Raw genomic sequence first — 18,174 nt, 5'->3', positions numbered from 1 at the left:
TATTGATATCACGATCTATGGACTATGTATGACAGTATCATGACTCATGGCTGTAGAAACTATTATCAAATTTTATTATTTAAAATTTATTAATTTTACGTTTGCTTAATAGTTTACTTTCTATTAAAAAAGTTAAAATGAATCCGCAAGAAATTAAAAAGAAGTATTTTATAGAAGTTGAAAATAAACGTTACAATAGTTATAAGTTAATGAAAAAGTGAAAATGAAGAGTTTCTAAGGGTGTTGTGTTCCAATGGTGGTGACGTACAAAAATTATCAAAATTTACAGAACTTACGTAAATTTTACATTTCTAAGATATATATTATAAATAATTGTGAAAAAATATATAACATAAAAAAAATCATAATTATATTACATTCAATCATTTTATTATTATTGTACTAATTCGTAAGATTAATACACAAATATTTATTACTAAACATTATAAAAAAACAACTTACCTATTGTATGACTTTATTAATCACCAGCCACAACGTGCTGATAAAAAAATCATATCACATTAAAATTTAGGGTATTTCCCAATATTTCGTCTTGTATACTATCTAACTTTAAATAAAAGCATAGTATGCGGTATAATACTGATGTACCTAGTGATGTTTTATGTTCTACTACTACATAGGATATGTCATAGTAGGTAGTCATTTATATTACTGTATTATTTATTATTTTAAACCAATTAATAAATTTTATATTTGTATTTCCAGTACTCATCATCGATAAAACCAATACTATTCAAGTTAATCTATATCATCGATTATAAGTAAGCAGTTGAAATAACGCGAGAGTGTATAAGTTTGCAAAGCCGTACTACCCAATCGGTAAGTAAAGAAAATACATTGTTTACTTAGGTAAATGCAAACATCATTTTCACAGATATAACGTTAATCTTGTGTATTTAAACTCATTTTTGTTTATTTATTAAGCTTTTTTTTAATGCGTGTTGTTTATAGGTAATTCCAATTACCTACTCCAGTCCATTGATATTGAAAAATTAATATAATTAATTGTCAAATCAAATATAAATATATTTATTTAGTTTACTTCTTAAAACAAATTTTTACTCATTTAATATCATATAAAAATTAATAATTAATAATAATAATTATTTTAAAATTAATTTTTTTTCGTTTATCTAAGTATATTTTTAGTCATTTTTTTGAGTTTTAGGTCATTTTTGAATATTTTTTTTAGTGCATTTTTGTGTATTTTTTGGTCATTACAATCCTAGCTTTAGTAATTATTAAGTATGTTTTAAATATATTTAATATTGTTAATAATTAGGGCTAGGATTTTAATGACCAAAAAAATATACAAAAATGCACAAAAAAAAAAAATATTCAAAAATGACCTAAAAACTCTAAAAAATGACTTAAAAATGACTAAAAAAATTTTACTTAGATAAGCGAAAAAATTTAATTTTTATATAATTTTTATATGATACAAAATGAGTAAAAATTTGTTTTAAAAAGTAAACTAAACAAATATATTCAAATTTGAATTGACAATTTAATTATATTACTTTTTCAATATCAATGGACTGGAGTAGGTAATTAGGATTACCTATAAACAACACATATTAAAAAAAAACTTAAAATAAACAAAAATGAGTTTAAATACACAAAATTAACATTATATTTGTAAAAATGACCTTAAAAATTTAATAAAATGCATTTAACACAAAAAAATACAAAATATAAATTACACATTTTAAATTGTTATACAATGAAACAAAAAGAAATAAGAACAAATCAGGAGATCCAATACCTATACGGAGAACCGAATATTAACGGAATTTTAAAAAGTAGTAGGCTGAGCTGGGCCGGACACGTGTGGAGATCAGAGGGGCCAATTGGACAGGTTACGAAATGGAAGCCAAATACAAAAAGGCCTAGAAGACGTCCTAGACAAAGATGGAAGGATAGAGTGGTCAAGGACTTGAGGGAACTTGGAATAGAGGATGGGGAAGAGCTGGCAAGAGACCGAGACAGGTGGAGGCAAGTGGTTGTTGCGGCAATGGGCCTGAATGGCCTGTAAACGCCTTAAAAAAAAAAAAAAAAAAAAAATACAATGAAACAAATTTAGTTTTTGATTAAAACTGTATAGCACTTAAAGAAAAAAATATGCAAAATTCATCAAGATCCTAACCCTATTTAATTATACTTTAAAATGATGTTATCTCATGCATGCAATGTTTTAACAGTTGCTAAAACATTATCCTAAAATTTTTATCTAATGAAATATTATTCATTTAATGTTAACATTAACCAACATTTTATTATATTCATAGCGGCTTAAATATAATGTATAAATAATTTTGTATTATTCAAATGTTAAAATTACCCTTGACAGTTGACATATATATATATATAGATAGATATCTTACTAAACTTTAATTAATATTGCGGTAGACTAGGTTCATTGGTAGAGCACATAGGTAGTTTTATTATAGACCGCTTATAAGGAGATAGCAAACGTTTTTTAAGAGGACGTTTGGTTAAACATGACGATTGCATGATTTAAGCATTTAAACATTGCAATAATTAATATTCAACAGATCTTATTTAGCTTGTAAGTTTTAATATTAGGTAGCTTGTAAGTTTTAATATTAGGTACAGTTTTTAATTTACCTATTATTACATTTAAACGTAACATAATATACTGAAGTTTGTTGGAAATTTTATTTTAATATTTTAATTTCGAAACGAATTAAGAGCGTGTATATATCACAATTTTATAATGGCCATAACCCGCTTAAAAATATAGAAATAACATTCCAAACAAACTACAGAGAATAATAATAATATGTTATTACCTTTAATTTTTTCAATAAGTTAAGTCACTCTTACGATAAAATAAATGAAACTTAATAAAAACTGCTAAACATAAATTTACTACGATATCCATTATTAAGACAGGTGAAAAAATATGCAGGTGAAACGTAATAGTGTTAAGTAATTTATTAAAGAATACACACTTCTAATAATCACATTAACAATAAACATAATTGTAATTGTCGAGCTATCATAGTTTTCAATAATCAATTACAGCAATTAGGTACACAAACATATATCAATCAGTTCATTACATCATTAATAAAGCGCGGATTTGTATGCATTTGCATATTTATTCTTATTAATCGTATGTTATGCTAAGTGAGCATAAAATTTGTTTCTTTACAACGATTTAAAAAATGAAACTTTTTTAGCGTATTTTTTTGAATACTTTGATATTTTTCTAATTTAAAGGCTTATAAGGTTTATAAATAGCTTATATAATGTTTTACAATTTTAATTGCATATTGCATCTTTTAGTGCATATTTTGACGTTTTTTTAGATATTTTTTAAATATATACTATTGCAGTCTATTATAAGAAAAAAATATTATATTATTTATATTTATATAGTTTTAATTGATATTAAAATAAATGAATAGGTATAAACGGTTTTTCCAAAAATGACCTTAGATCAGGTATGTCAACACGCGGCCCGCGGCTCATTTTTTTGTGACCCGCGGCTACCAATATTAATGGACAAAAACTATAAATATTAATGTCGTGTAACGACTATTTTAGATTCTTAGAGAGTGGTTTATTTGGTATACATTATTATACTGTCTTATCTTCTGATAAACCATAATCGAATAAGGATTATTGATGGTTTTATATATATTTATATCTATATAGATTATAGAACAAAGATTAATAATTTGTACAAAATATTTATTTTTTCGCTAAATTTTTATGTGCTGCCCAAATAGTAAACTTTTCAATATATTTGACCCACCTGATACTTTGAGTTTGACATGCCTGCCTTAGATCAATAATCGGGGAAGTAAAATATTTAGATTAATCTTATCAAGATAAGAAAATATCAATTTCGGCCATGATTGAACACTGACAATATTTTACTGTTATTCAAAAACTAATTTTTTTATGCATATTATTATTTTATTTTTCGTGCATATTTTAACATTTTAGTGCATATATCAATGCAAATTTCAAATTTAAGATTTTAACGCATATTTGGTTGATTTTTAATGCATATAAATCCGTGCTGTAATCATTAACAATTTAATATAAGATACCGTGATTTATATTGTTGACCGCCGTCGTTGGCGGCGAGTCAATGTTAACATCATTATTACTCTCTTTCTTTACCGCTTTCGCTGACCGATCGATACTGACATTATTCATCTTATCCACGACACCCGCAACTGTTGCTTCCAGGTGGTCCGCCGTAGAAATCTTGTTCACCGTGTCTTGATTGCCTTCTATAATGTCTCTACGGTTGTGGTCCCTCTGTTGGTTTGTGAACACACTTTCTAGAGTGTCCCAGTTGGCATTAAGGCTTACGTTAGGTGATTTGGGGATGTACCGAATACAGTTAATTGAATTTCTAAATCTGAGCGGCATCTGTAAACAAAAACGAAGGCGGTAAAAAAAAACAGTAAAATAAAGTGAAATCGGCAGTAAAAAATTATTAGATACAGTTCAAACAACACGATATTAATTACTGTATTTTAAAACGATATTTATCGGTTTATCAGCCAACAGAGTGACGAGACCCAATGGCTCGTCGGTCGTCCATAAACCATTATATAGATCAGGACGTATCTCGTATTTTGCACCCTACCACTAATCACTATAAGTATATATACGTACGATTTTCAATTCCGTTGAATGTCTTACGTAGTCGGTTTTTTTTTCATCGTTTTGTTTTGGAGACATTTTTGGCAGCTGCAAATTCAATTTTCGGTGCAAAACTGCGACAACAAACAGGTGTGACGAAATGTACGAATAGATAATAAGACCAAACGTGAGTGCGCAGGGACTCGATCTTGTTTAATGTGCGCCGTTTCACGCAGAGTGAGAACCAAATTCACAAGCAGTCGCCGTTGAGCTCCGAAATCTAGATTGGAATGCTGTTCAAACGTGGTCTATTGGTCAAACATACCTTTTTCAAGATATTGTATTTGTCCACCCCTCCGCAGCATCGACTCCTCGGCATTGTGTTTGAAGAATACAGTTCGTATTCATACGGTTTATGCGCGTGCGTGTTGGTGCCTGCATGTCAGCGTGTGTTCGGGTTCAACAACGGATCTGGCATTATATTTTTGAGATGAAAACCACTTGCTACCTACACCTACCTTTCTAGATATTACTATGTATATAGGCCCAAATCATCAAGGACACCGATCAACGCTAATACGGTCCACCAAGGGGTGTGGACATGCGCATTAGATATTTTATAGTTACCTATAAGGGTTTTTGATTTTTTTTTTTTTTTTTTTGATATCGCTTAACACATGAAAAGCAATTTAACATAAATTGAAACAAAATAAAATAAAATCGATACGGGTTGCTTTGATAATTATTCTGGGTTTTCATACTTATTACTTATATAACATACTTAAAAACGTACTTAATTTGAAAAATTAACTAACGACATTCATTGAAATTATAATATAAGTACCTATAAGATAATGATTCTCTAAGTAAATTGGATAACAATAATATAATTTAGGTAGGTAGGTATTATAAATTATTTTATCTTTTCTCTCTTTGAATATTAGATGTATATAGGCACATTCGCTGTACAATGTGTTCGCCGTACTATTTAACTATGTAGATTATAATTACAATGTCATTTGTTTGAATAAGGCATAGCTTCTTGGAGATATAAACAATTTTTCACTCGACACTTAAAATATGTCTAATGGTATTTATGATTTAGTTAGATAAATATACTGAGTTAGATATAATCATAAAAATAAAATGATTTTACTAATTATGTAATTCAATGAAGTTAAATTATCTACTGATATTAAATATATTATTACAGTTATATATTGTTCACCCATTGTTTATCTAAATCAATTTATAACTAGTTTATTTTAATGATATTAGATAACGATAAATGAATAATAAGTGTAAACTTTAGTATTGATATATTTTATTGCAATCAATGCAATCACTCGATCTACTCTGGCAACAAAACACATTAATTTAATGAATGAATGAGGTTTTATTTCTTTTACAAATTTATTTACTAAGTTTACATAACATTCCAAAGCTTATATTGACCATATTTTGTGATAGGTTTTTCAATTCTAAGTACCTATTAAATCTTATCTTTTGAACTCATATTTTACTGATCATTTTATGTTTTAACTTTGAAGTGAAAATTACTTTTTCTAAATACAAAAAATATTATATTGATTTTAAACAACTTAATTTACTTAAATTTAATGCAAATTAACACAAGGTATTGAATATTGATAATTTAAATAATGCTGCAAGTATTTAAGTATTTTGAATTTTAAAATTAATAAAAGAATTATTTTAAGTACCTACTTAAAAATATTAAAAGTAAAAATTTAAAATTAAATAAAAAAATTGACTTGAAAATAAGAGACTAATAGTTAATTGTCAATAGTTTTAATAATACAAAGAAAAATATTGTATACAGTTAAAAAAAAATGTCCATTTAATAGTAAATTTATAGATTGTTATGTGAAATATAGAATTTTACTTCAATTAATCATCAATAAAAAAAGCTTGAAATATGTTTTTTGAAAAAGAAATTAAACAAAAATGAAGATTAATGAAGTTACTGGAAAAAATAAAATTATTAGTGATTGGAATTCGGAATATCAATCAAAAAATAATAATTCTACTCTCTTATATGATGAAAAGGAAATCGCCAATGAATTTAATATTTTTTTGTTATGTGAACCAAAAACATTTCTAATAAAATAATTGGAAAAAGATTTAATAAGGCTGATTTCAAAAACCTTAACAAGAATTCTTTTATTTTTAATATTATATTTTTATCTCCTAAAGAAATTATGTACTATATAAATATTCTAAAAGAATATCAACATTTATGAATATAATTTATCTTATAAAGTTTTAAAAATAACATTGCTTATGTTTCATTACCTGTCTTTAATTTACCTTGCGATAAACTGGTATTTTCTATCATTGTTTTAAAAAAAAAAATTGATTTTTTATTTTTTTACAATATAAAACTGAAGATAAAAAACAATGTAGTAATTATACAGACCTGTCTCATTGACCCTTTCAATATCCAACAGTTTTGAACAATATTTAAAAAAAAAATTTACAACAAATTTATAGATGCATTAATTAAGTTTTCTAATTTTGTGCATACTAACCTGGGTAATAACAAGGTTTATTTTTCTTTTAAAGTTTTCCTGACATTAGTTATCAAAACTTAAATTTAACAAAATACAATTCAATGACACTTAGAAAATGGTAAATATAAATATTTACTAAGTCAGTAAAGAATGATGCTATACATTGTTATTTGTTTTACATTAATCAATGTTTTAACTATAATTAGTGACAGAAATACAGAATAAACATTTAGAATTACAATAGATAAGATAAAAGAAAAAAAATTTAAAGTAGATTGTTTGGGTGTCTACACTCGAGATGTCATACAGAAAGTGGGACACTTAGTTTTTAGTATTTCACACTGCTAGCAGAATTTATGGGTTAAAGAAGTTGATGACTAATAGTCTTATGTAAACAGTTATAGAAGGAAGCTGGAAGTACATGTGCAGTGCAGCATTATGTACAAACCACAGGGCATTTAATATTGTCCTCAGAACTTTTTATTGAAATATTTATATTTAATCTTAGCACAGTTTCCCTACACAGGGACTGCATATAAAAGTAATGGTTATCAAATTTGCTTACACAGCATGAGAGAACATCTCTAACTTAAAGATGTAACATAAAGGTAATTGAAATATTTTAGATGTTACAAAAGCTTTTGATTCTGTTCACCAAAAAATATTAGTTGATAAACTAGATTTCTATGGTATAGAGGAAAATCCTTAAGACTTATTTACTCATAATTTAAGTTAATAATCTTTTCAATCAAAGAATAAATAGTTAACTTATTTTTAATGTTAATGACTAGGGCTAGGGACTTCTAGGAGTTTGCATGTTTTTCCATAATCATTCAAAACATATCAAAACATAGCTAATATAGAAATTTGTTTCATGGTAATATGAGTTTATATTTAAAATTTATAGTTGCATATTTTACATATTTGACCATTTTTTAATTATAAGTGCATATTTGAGCATTTTTAATATGAAAATGGTAGTTTTATAATTATATAAATATTTTATACAAACAATTTTAAATTTAGATCAATTTCCTAGACCAGAAATATTAAATTTATGGTTTTTATATATGCTCAAGGTAATAAATACAATATTAATTAAAACAATTTACAAATATATTAAATTTAAAAACGTTTTTTAAAAAGTGTTTTTTTTTTATTTTAGACTAGAACTCGGGTGTTAGAAGAAAATCAATTGTTTATTATGACAAGTTTTTTTACTCTAAATTAAAATTTTATTAATTATGTCTACATATTAAAATAAAAAGGTTTTTATTAAATACTATTATTTATTTATTTATTTTTTTTTTTTTGTGCATATTTTAATAGCATATTTGGTAATTTTTAAAGGCATGAATGCATACATATTTTAAGGTTTTTTAGGGAATGAAATCCCTGCCCTATTAATGACACTGTAGTTTTGATTGAAGGGAATTATACAACTCTATAACACTTTGTTTAAACAAAATTAAAGTTCGGTTAGATAGTAATATGTTGGAACATAACATTAAAAAATCTACTAATATTCATTTCTGTATATCAAATGCAACAAACGGCCTCAATTCTTCATTAATAATTCATCATTTTAACTGTTCACTGAATGATAACTGCTGTCGTGCAAGCATTTATAATATAGAAGTAATTAAATACTAAGGCATTAATGCATTATTAATTGTTGATGAAAAGTGCAAATGGTCTAACCACGTACAACACATATTTCAACATCAAACCAAAAACTATTATTATGCTTTCAGGTCATCAAGATGTTTAATAAACTCATAGATGTTAAAAGTGGTTTACTCTCCTTATTCAATCTATAATAAGTCATTGTATAGTAGTCTGAAGTGAAATTTTTTATATAAGTACCAACATCTGATTAACCTGGAAGTGACAATACACACATTAATTGAAATTATACTTAAGAAGCTTGTCTTATCCGACAAACAATTTATGCAAGGATTTAAATGTTCTCAGTTTAAAAACTGTTTATTACAAAAATGTAATTTTACATAAATGTTAAAAGTAGATGTTAGCCTCTTTACGTCACAACACGAATATAATCCAACTTTAAAAAATAATAGTAATTTAAACATTAAGTATTAAGTTAATAATTTAAAAAAATGTGTACACCACTGGCATTAACTGAGATAGTGAGATATCTCGCATAAAAAACGTATTTGTATTGTAGACATATTAATATTATTATTTAATTTTTTCTATAACAATACGCATTTTAGTGGTGAATTTGTGATAGACATATTATTCAGTATCATTGATAGATGTCGCTGTAAGGCTTGCAATAAGCACAATGATACCGTAGTGAGTAACATTGATTGTAATTCGTAATCTATGTAAGTAGTGACGAGTAAACCAAAAACATTATTACTACTTGCAGTATTACGCAGACATACAGAACACACTTAAAATGCAGTAGAACAATACTAATATTCACTAATAGCGAAGTTTCTTTTTGAAGTAATTATTAGAGCTCTGACGTTGGATTTTTAGTATACTACAATATTAAATATTTTTTTTTTTTTTTATTAAATAAATGAAGAAAAAAGATGTCTCGAAGACCGATTGCTGATTGGTAGGTAACTTACTTAAGTGTTCTTCAATCTTTTAAAAGATTCTTATTTTTGAATTACTTGTGGACAGTATGCAGTGAATAAATCTGAACTTGTGCAATATTGAAAGTGTTATTGGTTAAGCGTATAAATGGATTATTGGTATTTGGTACCTAACTTATAGTATAAATAAAAATATTTGCAATACTTGGGAAAGTTGTATACTAAAATATATCAAAGCAAAAATTATTGTTAAAATCATACTTATATAGTTATAGGTATAATTTTTGATAATGGAACACATGTTCTTAGAAAAAAACAATTAAAATCTTAAATTGAAAAACAAAAATATTGTCTGACAAATCTTTTAATTTTTTTTTTTTTAATATAAATTTTGAATAAAAAACAAACAATTTAAAATTTTAAAATGTGTATGACCCAAAATGAACATTAAAATTTATGATTCACTCGATAGTATTTCTATTTTAAAATTAGTCAATTTTCTCTAATATTCATCATAATAGAGTTAAATCTTATTCAGAACATATAAATTGCTATATCAGGTGTACTTGAGACGGAAACAATGTATGCGAGAATGTTTTCTAATGAGTTTTTTTTTTAAATAAAAATTTTTGACTACACAGATGTTGACTATAAGGTAATAACAATACATTTGAGTTTTTTTATAACTTATATATTTCAATCAATATTTTTTTTTTAGTAAATATATATCATATATACATATTATGTGTATTATGTCAATCGCCAACATTAAAGGCCATTCACTTGTTTAACCTAATAGTGAACTATTACAATTTAGATTTGCTGATTATGGTTATATAAACTCAAATACATATTTTTGGTCAAATTTAGTATTACATCAGAACCTTAACTTTCTGATAGTTACAATCATATCAAAATATCAACTTATTTTTGTCAATAAATAGGTCATTTTAAAAGGATAATATAATAAAATATTACAATATCACATTAAAAGTGGATGTACAATATATAGAATTGGGATTTATTTATAAGCTTCATGAACTCAGTACATTTAAAATATAGATTTAACGTTTTTTTTTTTTTTACATAAAAATTATACATCACTTTTACGAAATACTAAAAAATATAGGACACTATTCTTAATTTAAATAATAATAAAAACAAATTTTGTATCTATAACTCAAAATTAATTTGTGTGTTTAATATTAAGCTTGACCACAGCACAATATGGATAGTCCAACACTCCATCTCTCATCATTGTGAAAGATTAGGATTACATTTATTATTTATGCACATAATGAGGCTACTATACGCTATTCAAGTTAAGAAATATACTCAGTGGTAACCAATTTTTGTTGGACTCAGTCTGACAATGACAGTCTGTAATTCCTGCAAAGTTTTATTTATGACTGAAATACATGTCTGCCATGCAGGCCCAGACTGGGAGGATACCGGCCTACTATTCTCAGTGAAGAGGCATCCATAGAAACAATATAAAAAATACCTTTTTTTTTGCTCATCATTAAACTCAAGTAGTTCATTACAAAATCGAGGGATGCGGCCTTTTGTGCTATAGAACAGTAGCACAGCCGCCCAGCCAGTCTGGGCCTGCTATCATAAAGTGTGTCTCTTAACTTAATAGGGTATAGTCAGAATCAGAAATAAAACTTAATTTAAATGTAATAAGTTTAATATAAATATTATGGGACAATCCCCCAACAAATAATTATATTAACTTATTAATGCATAATTCTATTTATATGACCAAATTATGTTTTTCATATATCAATGAATATGTGAAAATGTAATATAAAAATTAAATTGTATAATTTTAAAAACAAAAAGTATGAAAATAAATATTGATAATTATAATTTAATTAATAAGTTTATATTTATTTTTAAAAATCAAATTGTTTCCAAGATACAAATTCACTATAAATTTGAGTCAATGTTCTTTAACTAACACAGTTTAGTAATATTATTAAATACCAAAGTACATTGATTAAATTGAGGTTAAGACCATAGGCGCAATGTGGAGGGCTTGAGGGCGCTTATCAACCCCATTTTTTTTTTTTTTTTTTATTATTGAAATTGCGCCATTGGTTATGACAAGTAAACAGTCTTTTATGGTAACATATACATACATATACGCATGTAAGCATACTAAAATTATGACAACACATGATTTGTTTATGAAAACAAATAACAAATACAAAGTGTATAATGTTGTAAAAAAATAAAATATTTAACTGTCAAAAGTACAAAGGTAACCTTTTAGAAATAATTTGGATATAATACAAAATTTAACAATGGCAATAATAAAATGGATAAAGGCACTAAATATTTAACAAAGGCTGTTGGTACTATGATATGACAATGGCTATTTCAGTAGTAAACCATTATATTTTAAAAAATATCGTATACCTAAAATATACATTATACCAATAAAATTACTAAGACGAAACTGCTCTGCAATTTGATTGGTTTTTTGAAACAAAACTTTTAGCTTGTGACCATGTATTGCATACCAAATTAAACAGCTATAAACATTTGATTATAATTATTAAAATTGTTATCGTTATATTTGTATTGTATAGTATTATAATCTTACTTTTTCGATCCATTCGTCATCAGCTAATAATCGGTTTAAAACATTGGTTGTGTCACGAGTTGAATCATTACAGCTATTTTCGCTTTCAGCAGTAACACGTTTGCAACATTCTTTGTAAATATAATATTTCAGGTGTTCAAGACTATGTAAGATAGTTAATTTGTCTACGCACTGAGCGCTAGAACAGCAATGAAATCGCTTTACTGGCGTGGCCTATAAGTAATAATTTACAAAATTATTTTAAATTTTAAATCAGTAAAATAAATGTAGTAATTTATTGTTTTAATATTTACCTTGGAAAATGTATTAGAATTAATATTTTTTAATGTCTGAGAACTGTACTCCATACCAGATAGACATATCTCGACAAACTCTTTCTGTTGTTTCTTCACTAATTCCTGATTGCCACATACCAAACAGCGCAAATTGATATTATTCCTTGATTTTTCATCTAACGAATTAATTTCCATGTTTGGATACTTAGCAATAATTATCCATACATTTTCTACTTTGGACAAATCTGTTACTACATCTTTAAACATTGTAGAATCTATTGTTTTCTTCCAAGTTTCTGTTACTGTTTCAATAGCACTGAGATTGCTTAAAAAGTACTGATCTATTAAAAAAAAAAAAAAAAAACATCAGTTTATGATTATTTATTAAGCATATTAAGATCTTACCTTTCTCACGGTAAATTTCTTCAAGAAAATTTGAGTCCAGTGCTTGTGATGCTAATGATTGGATATACACATCAAAATTGGTACGTAGCATCACGCTTTGCTCATCCACAAAAGAGTTTGTAGACAAATTAGAATTGATCGCATCAACTTTTAATTTAGAGATGTGGTTATAAGTAGAACTAGTAGTCTTGACAATAGAATTATTTTTAACAGGTTTGTTGCTATTGCCAGGTAATAATTGTACCAAAATTTCAATGGTTGATGATTTATTTGGAATGCTATTATCACTATTCTCTGATGTAATAATTTTAACATCAACTTGACGATACATATTATAATGTGATGGACTCCAACCAGTATACTAAAATATAATATATCACATTAATTAATGTTATTTACTTTTGTTTTTACTTTCTTACTCACAGTTGATACACTCTTGTACATATTATTTTCATTGCATCGTGTAAATTTTTGTAACAATGATTTTCCGTCAACTCTCCATAAATGTTGTGGATATACATGTTCATTATCCAAAAATTGACGTTTTAGGGCAACAAATGTACCAGACTATATGAAATTAATCACAAAATAAATAAAAAATAAGCCATTAAAATTAAACAAAATATTATACCTTAAAGACTGTTGAGTCATCTAGATGATCGTTATTATTATTATTGATTGAAGATGAGGTTGATGGTGAATGACTATTATTTGAATTTTGCTCTTTTGAGTACTTTTTATGACGACTATTCATTGAATTGGAAATTTTAGGTATGTCATTATCATCATTGTTTGGTCTCCAAGCTGGGTCAACATCAGAATCAGTATCTGATAAAGCATCGTTATCATCTACATCCAATTCACCATTTAAACTGCTAAGCAATTGTTGAGATTTTTCTTTAGCCAATCGGTGAGATAATTGTCTTTTAGGTTGTTGTATATTATGATATGTTTCTAAAATTAAAAAAAAAAGAATTAGAAAAATGTAAACAATAATAATTCATGATTTTTGCATACTTTGTTTTTTGATTGGTACAACAGTATTAGTTCGTTTTCTTTTCGTGGTGCCACTATTTTTTTTTTTGCTAAAGACATCTACTTTATTTTTTATCACTGATGTTGCTGTTGTATTACTAGATGCTTTTGAAGAAGATATCCACCATTGATCTTGTTCGTCATCTGACAACCAACTGTTTTCACCATTACTACCATCACTTCTATCGTCACTTAAACCGGCGATCGATGAAGTTTTAGGCAATGGAAAATATCGTGGATCGTCATCTGTTGTTGTTGTTGTAACATTATTTGTCTTTTTAATATCTTCACCAGAACCATTACGAGAGGTCTGTTCAGTTGTTGTTAAGACTTTTGGTTTTGGCAAAGGCACATAAGGCTTAGATATGGGTTTTGGTGATGATGACAATAATAGTGTTGATAATTTTTTTGATTTATCATTACATTCATCTTCTGGTTTTTCAGCCATACCGCTTGTACCACCATGTATAAATTTAATATAACTATCAATAAATGAAGGTTTTTGAGTAATTATATTTAACGGTTTAACCCTAGTAGTAGTAGAAGTAGTTGTAGTAGTAATAGTAGTAGTAACAGTTGTCTCGGTATCAGTTGTAGTAGTAGTAGTAGTAGTAGTAGTAGTAGAGTCATCACAAAGGTGACGCAATTCCTCTTCAATATTAGGGACGACAACATGTGGCAAACATAATGGTTTGTTATCATCATTTACAACATAACTCCCACCTTGCAAATTATTACTGAAGTCTTGAAAAATGTTATTATGTTGTCTTTGATTATTATTCTGTGTTTGATTGTATAATGCTAATGATGGACTAGTTGTGGTTACAGAAGTGACAGTAGGTGAAACCATTGTAGTTGTAGGACTATAATACGTTGGATCTACTGATGACACAGTAAAATTATTATGATGGGTTGGTTGTGAAACATGTTGATGTTGATGATTAACACTTGTCGGAGGTGGTTGAACATTAAATGATTGAACTGTGTTGTTATATTGTTGTTGATGATGGTGCTGATGCAGTGATGGCTGATGAAATATCCCAGAAGAAATATTTCCAGTAAAACATGATGAAGTTGATACAATGGGTGGTTTTTGATGGTCCAAATTCCAACGATGGTTACGTTGGTGCTGCTGTACATCTAAATATGTATTTCCATTAGCAGAAACAACAGTTAGAGATGTAGGTGTGGGTAACATTTTGGCATTACCAGTGACAATATGTTGCTGTAAATGTGATTGATTATGATGGTGATGAAGATGTGCAGGAGGTGGCTGACGTCTATTGAAATATTGATCACTGTAGGATGATGACGGGTCAATTAAAGCAGATTTAGGCAACTGTTGGAGATGCTGATGCTGATGCTCGATTAAACATTTATTATTATTATTACCTAACAAATTTGTTGGTGAAATAGTTTTACCATTGTCAGTAGCCATTAACCTAGGTTGTTGGTCAATCATTTTTTTAACACCATAACAATCAATATCAGTCTGCATGGATTGTAAATTTTTAACAATATGCATAGGATCACCACGTTGAACTGGAGTTCCCATTAGTAAAATGTTGTCCAGTTGCTGTTGAGGTGTTTGGCTAGCAGAGACCGTATTGTCGAAATGGTAATATTGTCTGTCATGATTATCAGGAGTCTTCGATTGTAACGGTAAAGGCTGTGCTTGGTAATAATTATTGTTTGCTGTTATGTCATTCATCACACCATTAGTCGTTGGCACTGCTGTACGAGTAATAACAGACAAATAACCTACTTGTTGAGGCGCAGTTCTTGGTTGGTAACGTTGTTCATAGGGTTGTGGGACATACGCATTGGATACCACTGGCAGACTTTTATCAGAAATGCTATTGACAATTTTGATTCTATGCTGTGGCTGTGACTGTGGCTGCGGCTGCGGTTGTGCCTGCGCCTGTGGCTGAATGCTGTCGTATTGTTTAATTTTATTACTGGGATGAGTCGGTTCGATATAAAAACGCTGCGAATTGACGGCTGGTGCAGTTAATATTTGCGTGCCACTAGTGTTGTTAGTGTTGTCCATAATGATTTTAGAAGACTGTGGACACTGTAGTTTTCTGTGCTGGTGACGATGATGAGTGTTGTGTGGTACCACACGCTCGTGTGGCAATATACCAAAGGGACTCAACGCCATGCCAACGGAGGTAACGTTTGAGGAGGGCATGGCTATGGGGGTGACGGATACAGGTGCCGCAGCAGCAGTGACCAATTGATGTGGTCCATTGTGCTGTTGAAACTGCGGTATTACTCCTGAAGTGGTGACAGTCGCTGTCGACAGCATTAGCTGAGGCGACGCAGGCAACATTGAACCGGTCTGAGCAGAATGTATCGGTACCAAAGTCGGCGGCTGCGACGCCACTAGTATAGGCGTATATTGGTGATGTTGTATGACGTTGCTACCGTTGGCGCAGTGTTGCAGTGGCATTCTCTGGTTGCCGTTGTGACACAGTCCGGTGGTCTTCGTGTTGCTCGAAATGGTCGCCACCGAAGGTCTGGTGTGCGACAGCAGGAGCCCGACGACGGCCGACGAGGTAGCGTTGGCAATGGTGGACACCGCCGTGTTGGTGTTGCTACCCATGATAGCGGAACGGCCAATGGATTCCATTTGAACGCGACGAGACGACGGCGCTCAGAGCTTTTTCATCGGACGTGCAACGCGCGGCGGAACGCAACGACGCGAGCGGGCACCTCGCGACTACGAAACGGAATGAACTTGACGGCGACAACGACGGCTACGCGATGAAAACGGACATTGACAACGGCGCATCGTACAGAATCAAAGAAGCCGAAACTTATCGAAACACCGAACGTATACCGTGCGTGTCGTGTACACACGCGTGGATTACAAGTCAATATTGTGCATAGCGACACATTATTCAATAGTTATTATCGCGTTTGCGTGTGCGTGTGCGTTATAAAAAAATTTGTTCGTCCAACGGACCGTGTTATAATAACGCGGTGGCAATTAAAAAATATCTAATAACACGCGCACAATCGCGCGCACACACGTACGTACAAAAAAACTAATCTACTAATCTCTAATCACGGTTGTGCGGCGGTATACAAAACGCTCGACGGCAGCATCACGAAACACGACGCGGTGCGCATACAAAAAAAAAAATTATAATATTTAATACATTTTATTATTATTATTACTATTACTATTACTATTACTATTATTATTATTATTATTATTATTATCTAAATAATAATATCAACCGATAATGAAAACGAGTCTTCCGCCGCTGCGACGGAGTGCGCGTCGCGTCGTGTGTGCGCGCAGTGGCTCCGTGCTCGCGGCGCAACAATCGTGTGGTCGTGGCGGGGGTGGGGTCGGAGGGGGGGGGGGGAACGGAGGCGGCCGCGGAGATAGTGTGGAGGAAACGCGCGCGGCCGAGACCACGCCGCCGATGCGTTCGACGCCGAGTGGAGGTAGAGAAAAATCGCGCGGCGCGCAGCGTGTCCGTATAACTCAGACATCACGCGCTCGCGCTGCGACGCTTACTCAGCACGTCTCGTTGTTACGACCACAAAAACCACTTAGTGAAAAAAAAAAAATAAAACGTTTGTTTTTATATTTTTGTCTGTAGTTTATTCTTTCATTCCAATACATTTATTTCATATATAGACGAAAATACAATAATAATAATAATAATAATAATAATAATAATTGATAATGATGACGATTATATAATAATAATAATAATAATAATATAAAAATTAGTGTAATACGTAATTAGGTATATCATGATTTGCCGAGTAATAGTTTATTTATTTTTTTTGTTGTTGTTTTATACAAATAAGAGTATATCTAGTGTTTAAAATAAATAATAAAATAATATAAAAAAAAAAAAAAAATAATAAAAAATATACACTTATATAATATTATCATCATAATGTTTTAATTTCAGTAATGCCACACTCGCGGTGTTATAATAAACATATATAGAGATTCCTACGTACGTATGTGTAACATATACGTATTTAAAATTAATATTGGTGGTATGACGGCGCGTGTATACAATAGTACAATAATATATTATCAGATATTATTCTCGCGGCGGCGGCGG

General features: G+C 29.3%; 2 protein-coding genes across 2 annotated transcripts in view; both read right to left on the bottom strand.

Moving 5' to 3' along the window:
• Positions 1-11,623: 11,623 nt before the first annotated feature.
• On the bottom strand, positions 11,624-17,292 carry LOC112595139 (probable WRKY transcription factor protein 1). Its single transcript, XM_025340235.1, has 7 exons — positions 14,060-17,292; positions 13,674-13,996; positions 13,466-13,609; positions 13,043-13,403; positions 12,656-12,978; positions 12,363-12,575; positions 11,624-12,291 (listed from the first exon to the last, which is right to left on the bottom strand). Exons 1-7 carry the CDS (start codon positions 16,707-16,709, stop codon positions 12,205-12,207), a joined length of 4,101 nt encoding a protein of 1,366 aa, XP_025196020.1. The 5' UTR covers positions 16,710-17,292; the 3' UTR covers positions 11,624-12,204.
• A 557-nt stretch (positions 17,293-17,849) lies between these two features.
• Positions 17,850-18,174, bottom strand: part of LOC112595148 — a 14,700-nt gene continuing 14,375 nt past the window's right edge. The window contains exon 5 of the mRNA XM_025340245.1: positions 17,850-17,915. Within this exon, the coding sequence (XP_025196030.1) occupies positions 17,850-17,915 (66 nt within the window). The remainder of the gene's footprint in view (positions 17,916-18,174) is intronic.

This window comes from Melanaphis sacchari, unplaced genomic scaffold (assembly GCF_002803265.2).
Source record: "Melanaphis sacchari strain LSU unplaced genomic scaffold, SCAv2.0 Contig25_pilon_pilon, whole genome shotgun sequence".
NCBI classification, from domain to species: domain Eukaryota; kingdom Metazoa; phylum Arthropoda; class Insecta; order Hemiptera; family Aphididae; genus Melanaphis; species Melanaphis sacchari.
The sequence above is the reverse complement of the archived record's forward strand: the minus strand, read 5'-3'. Positions and strand labels throughout refer to the sequence as shown.

Coding starts and splice junctions, on each gene's coding strand:
- LOC112595139 (XM_025340235.1), bottom strand. CDS start 16,709: ATGGAATCCATTGGCCGTTCCGCTATCATGGGTAGCAACACCAACACG. Junction 13,997..14,059: donor TGTACCAATCAAAAAACAAA/GTATGCAAAAAT, acceptor TTTTAATTTTAG/AAACATATCATAATATACAA. Junction 13,610..13,673: donor ATGACTCAACAGTCTTTAAG/GTATAATATTTT, acceptor AATTTCATATAG/TCTGGTACATTTGTTGCCCT.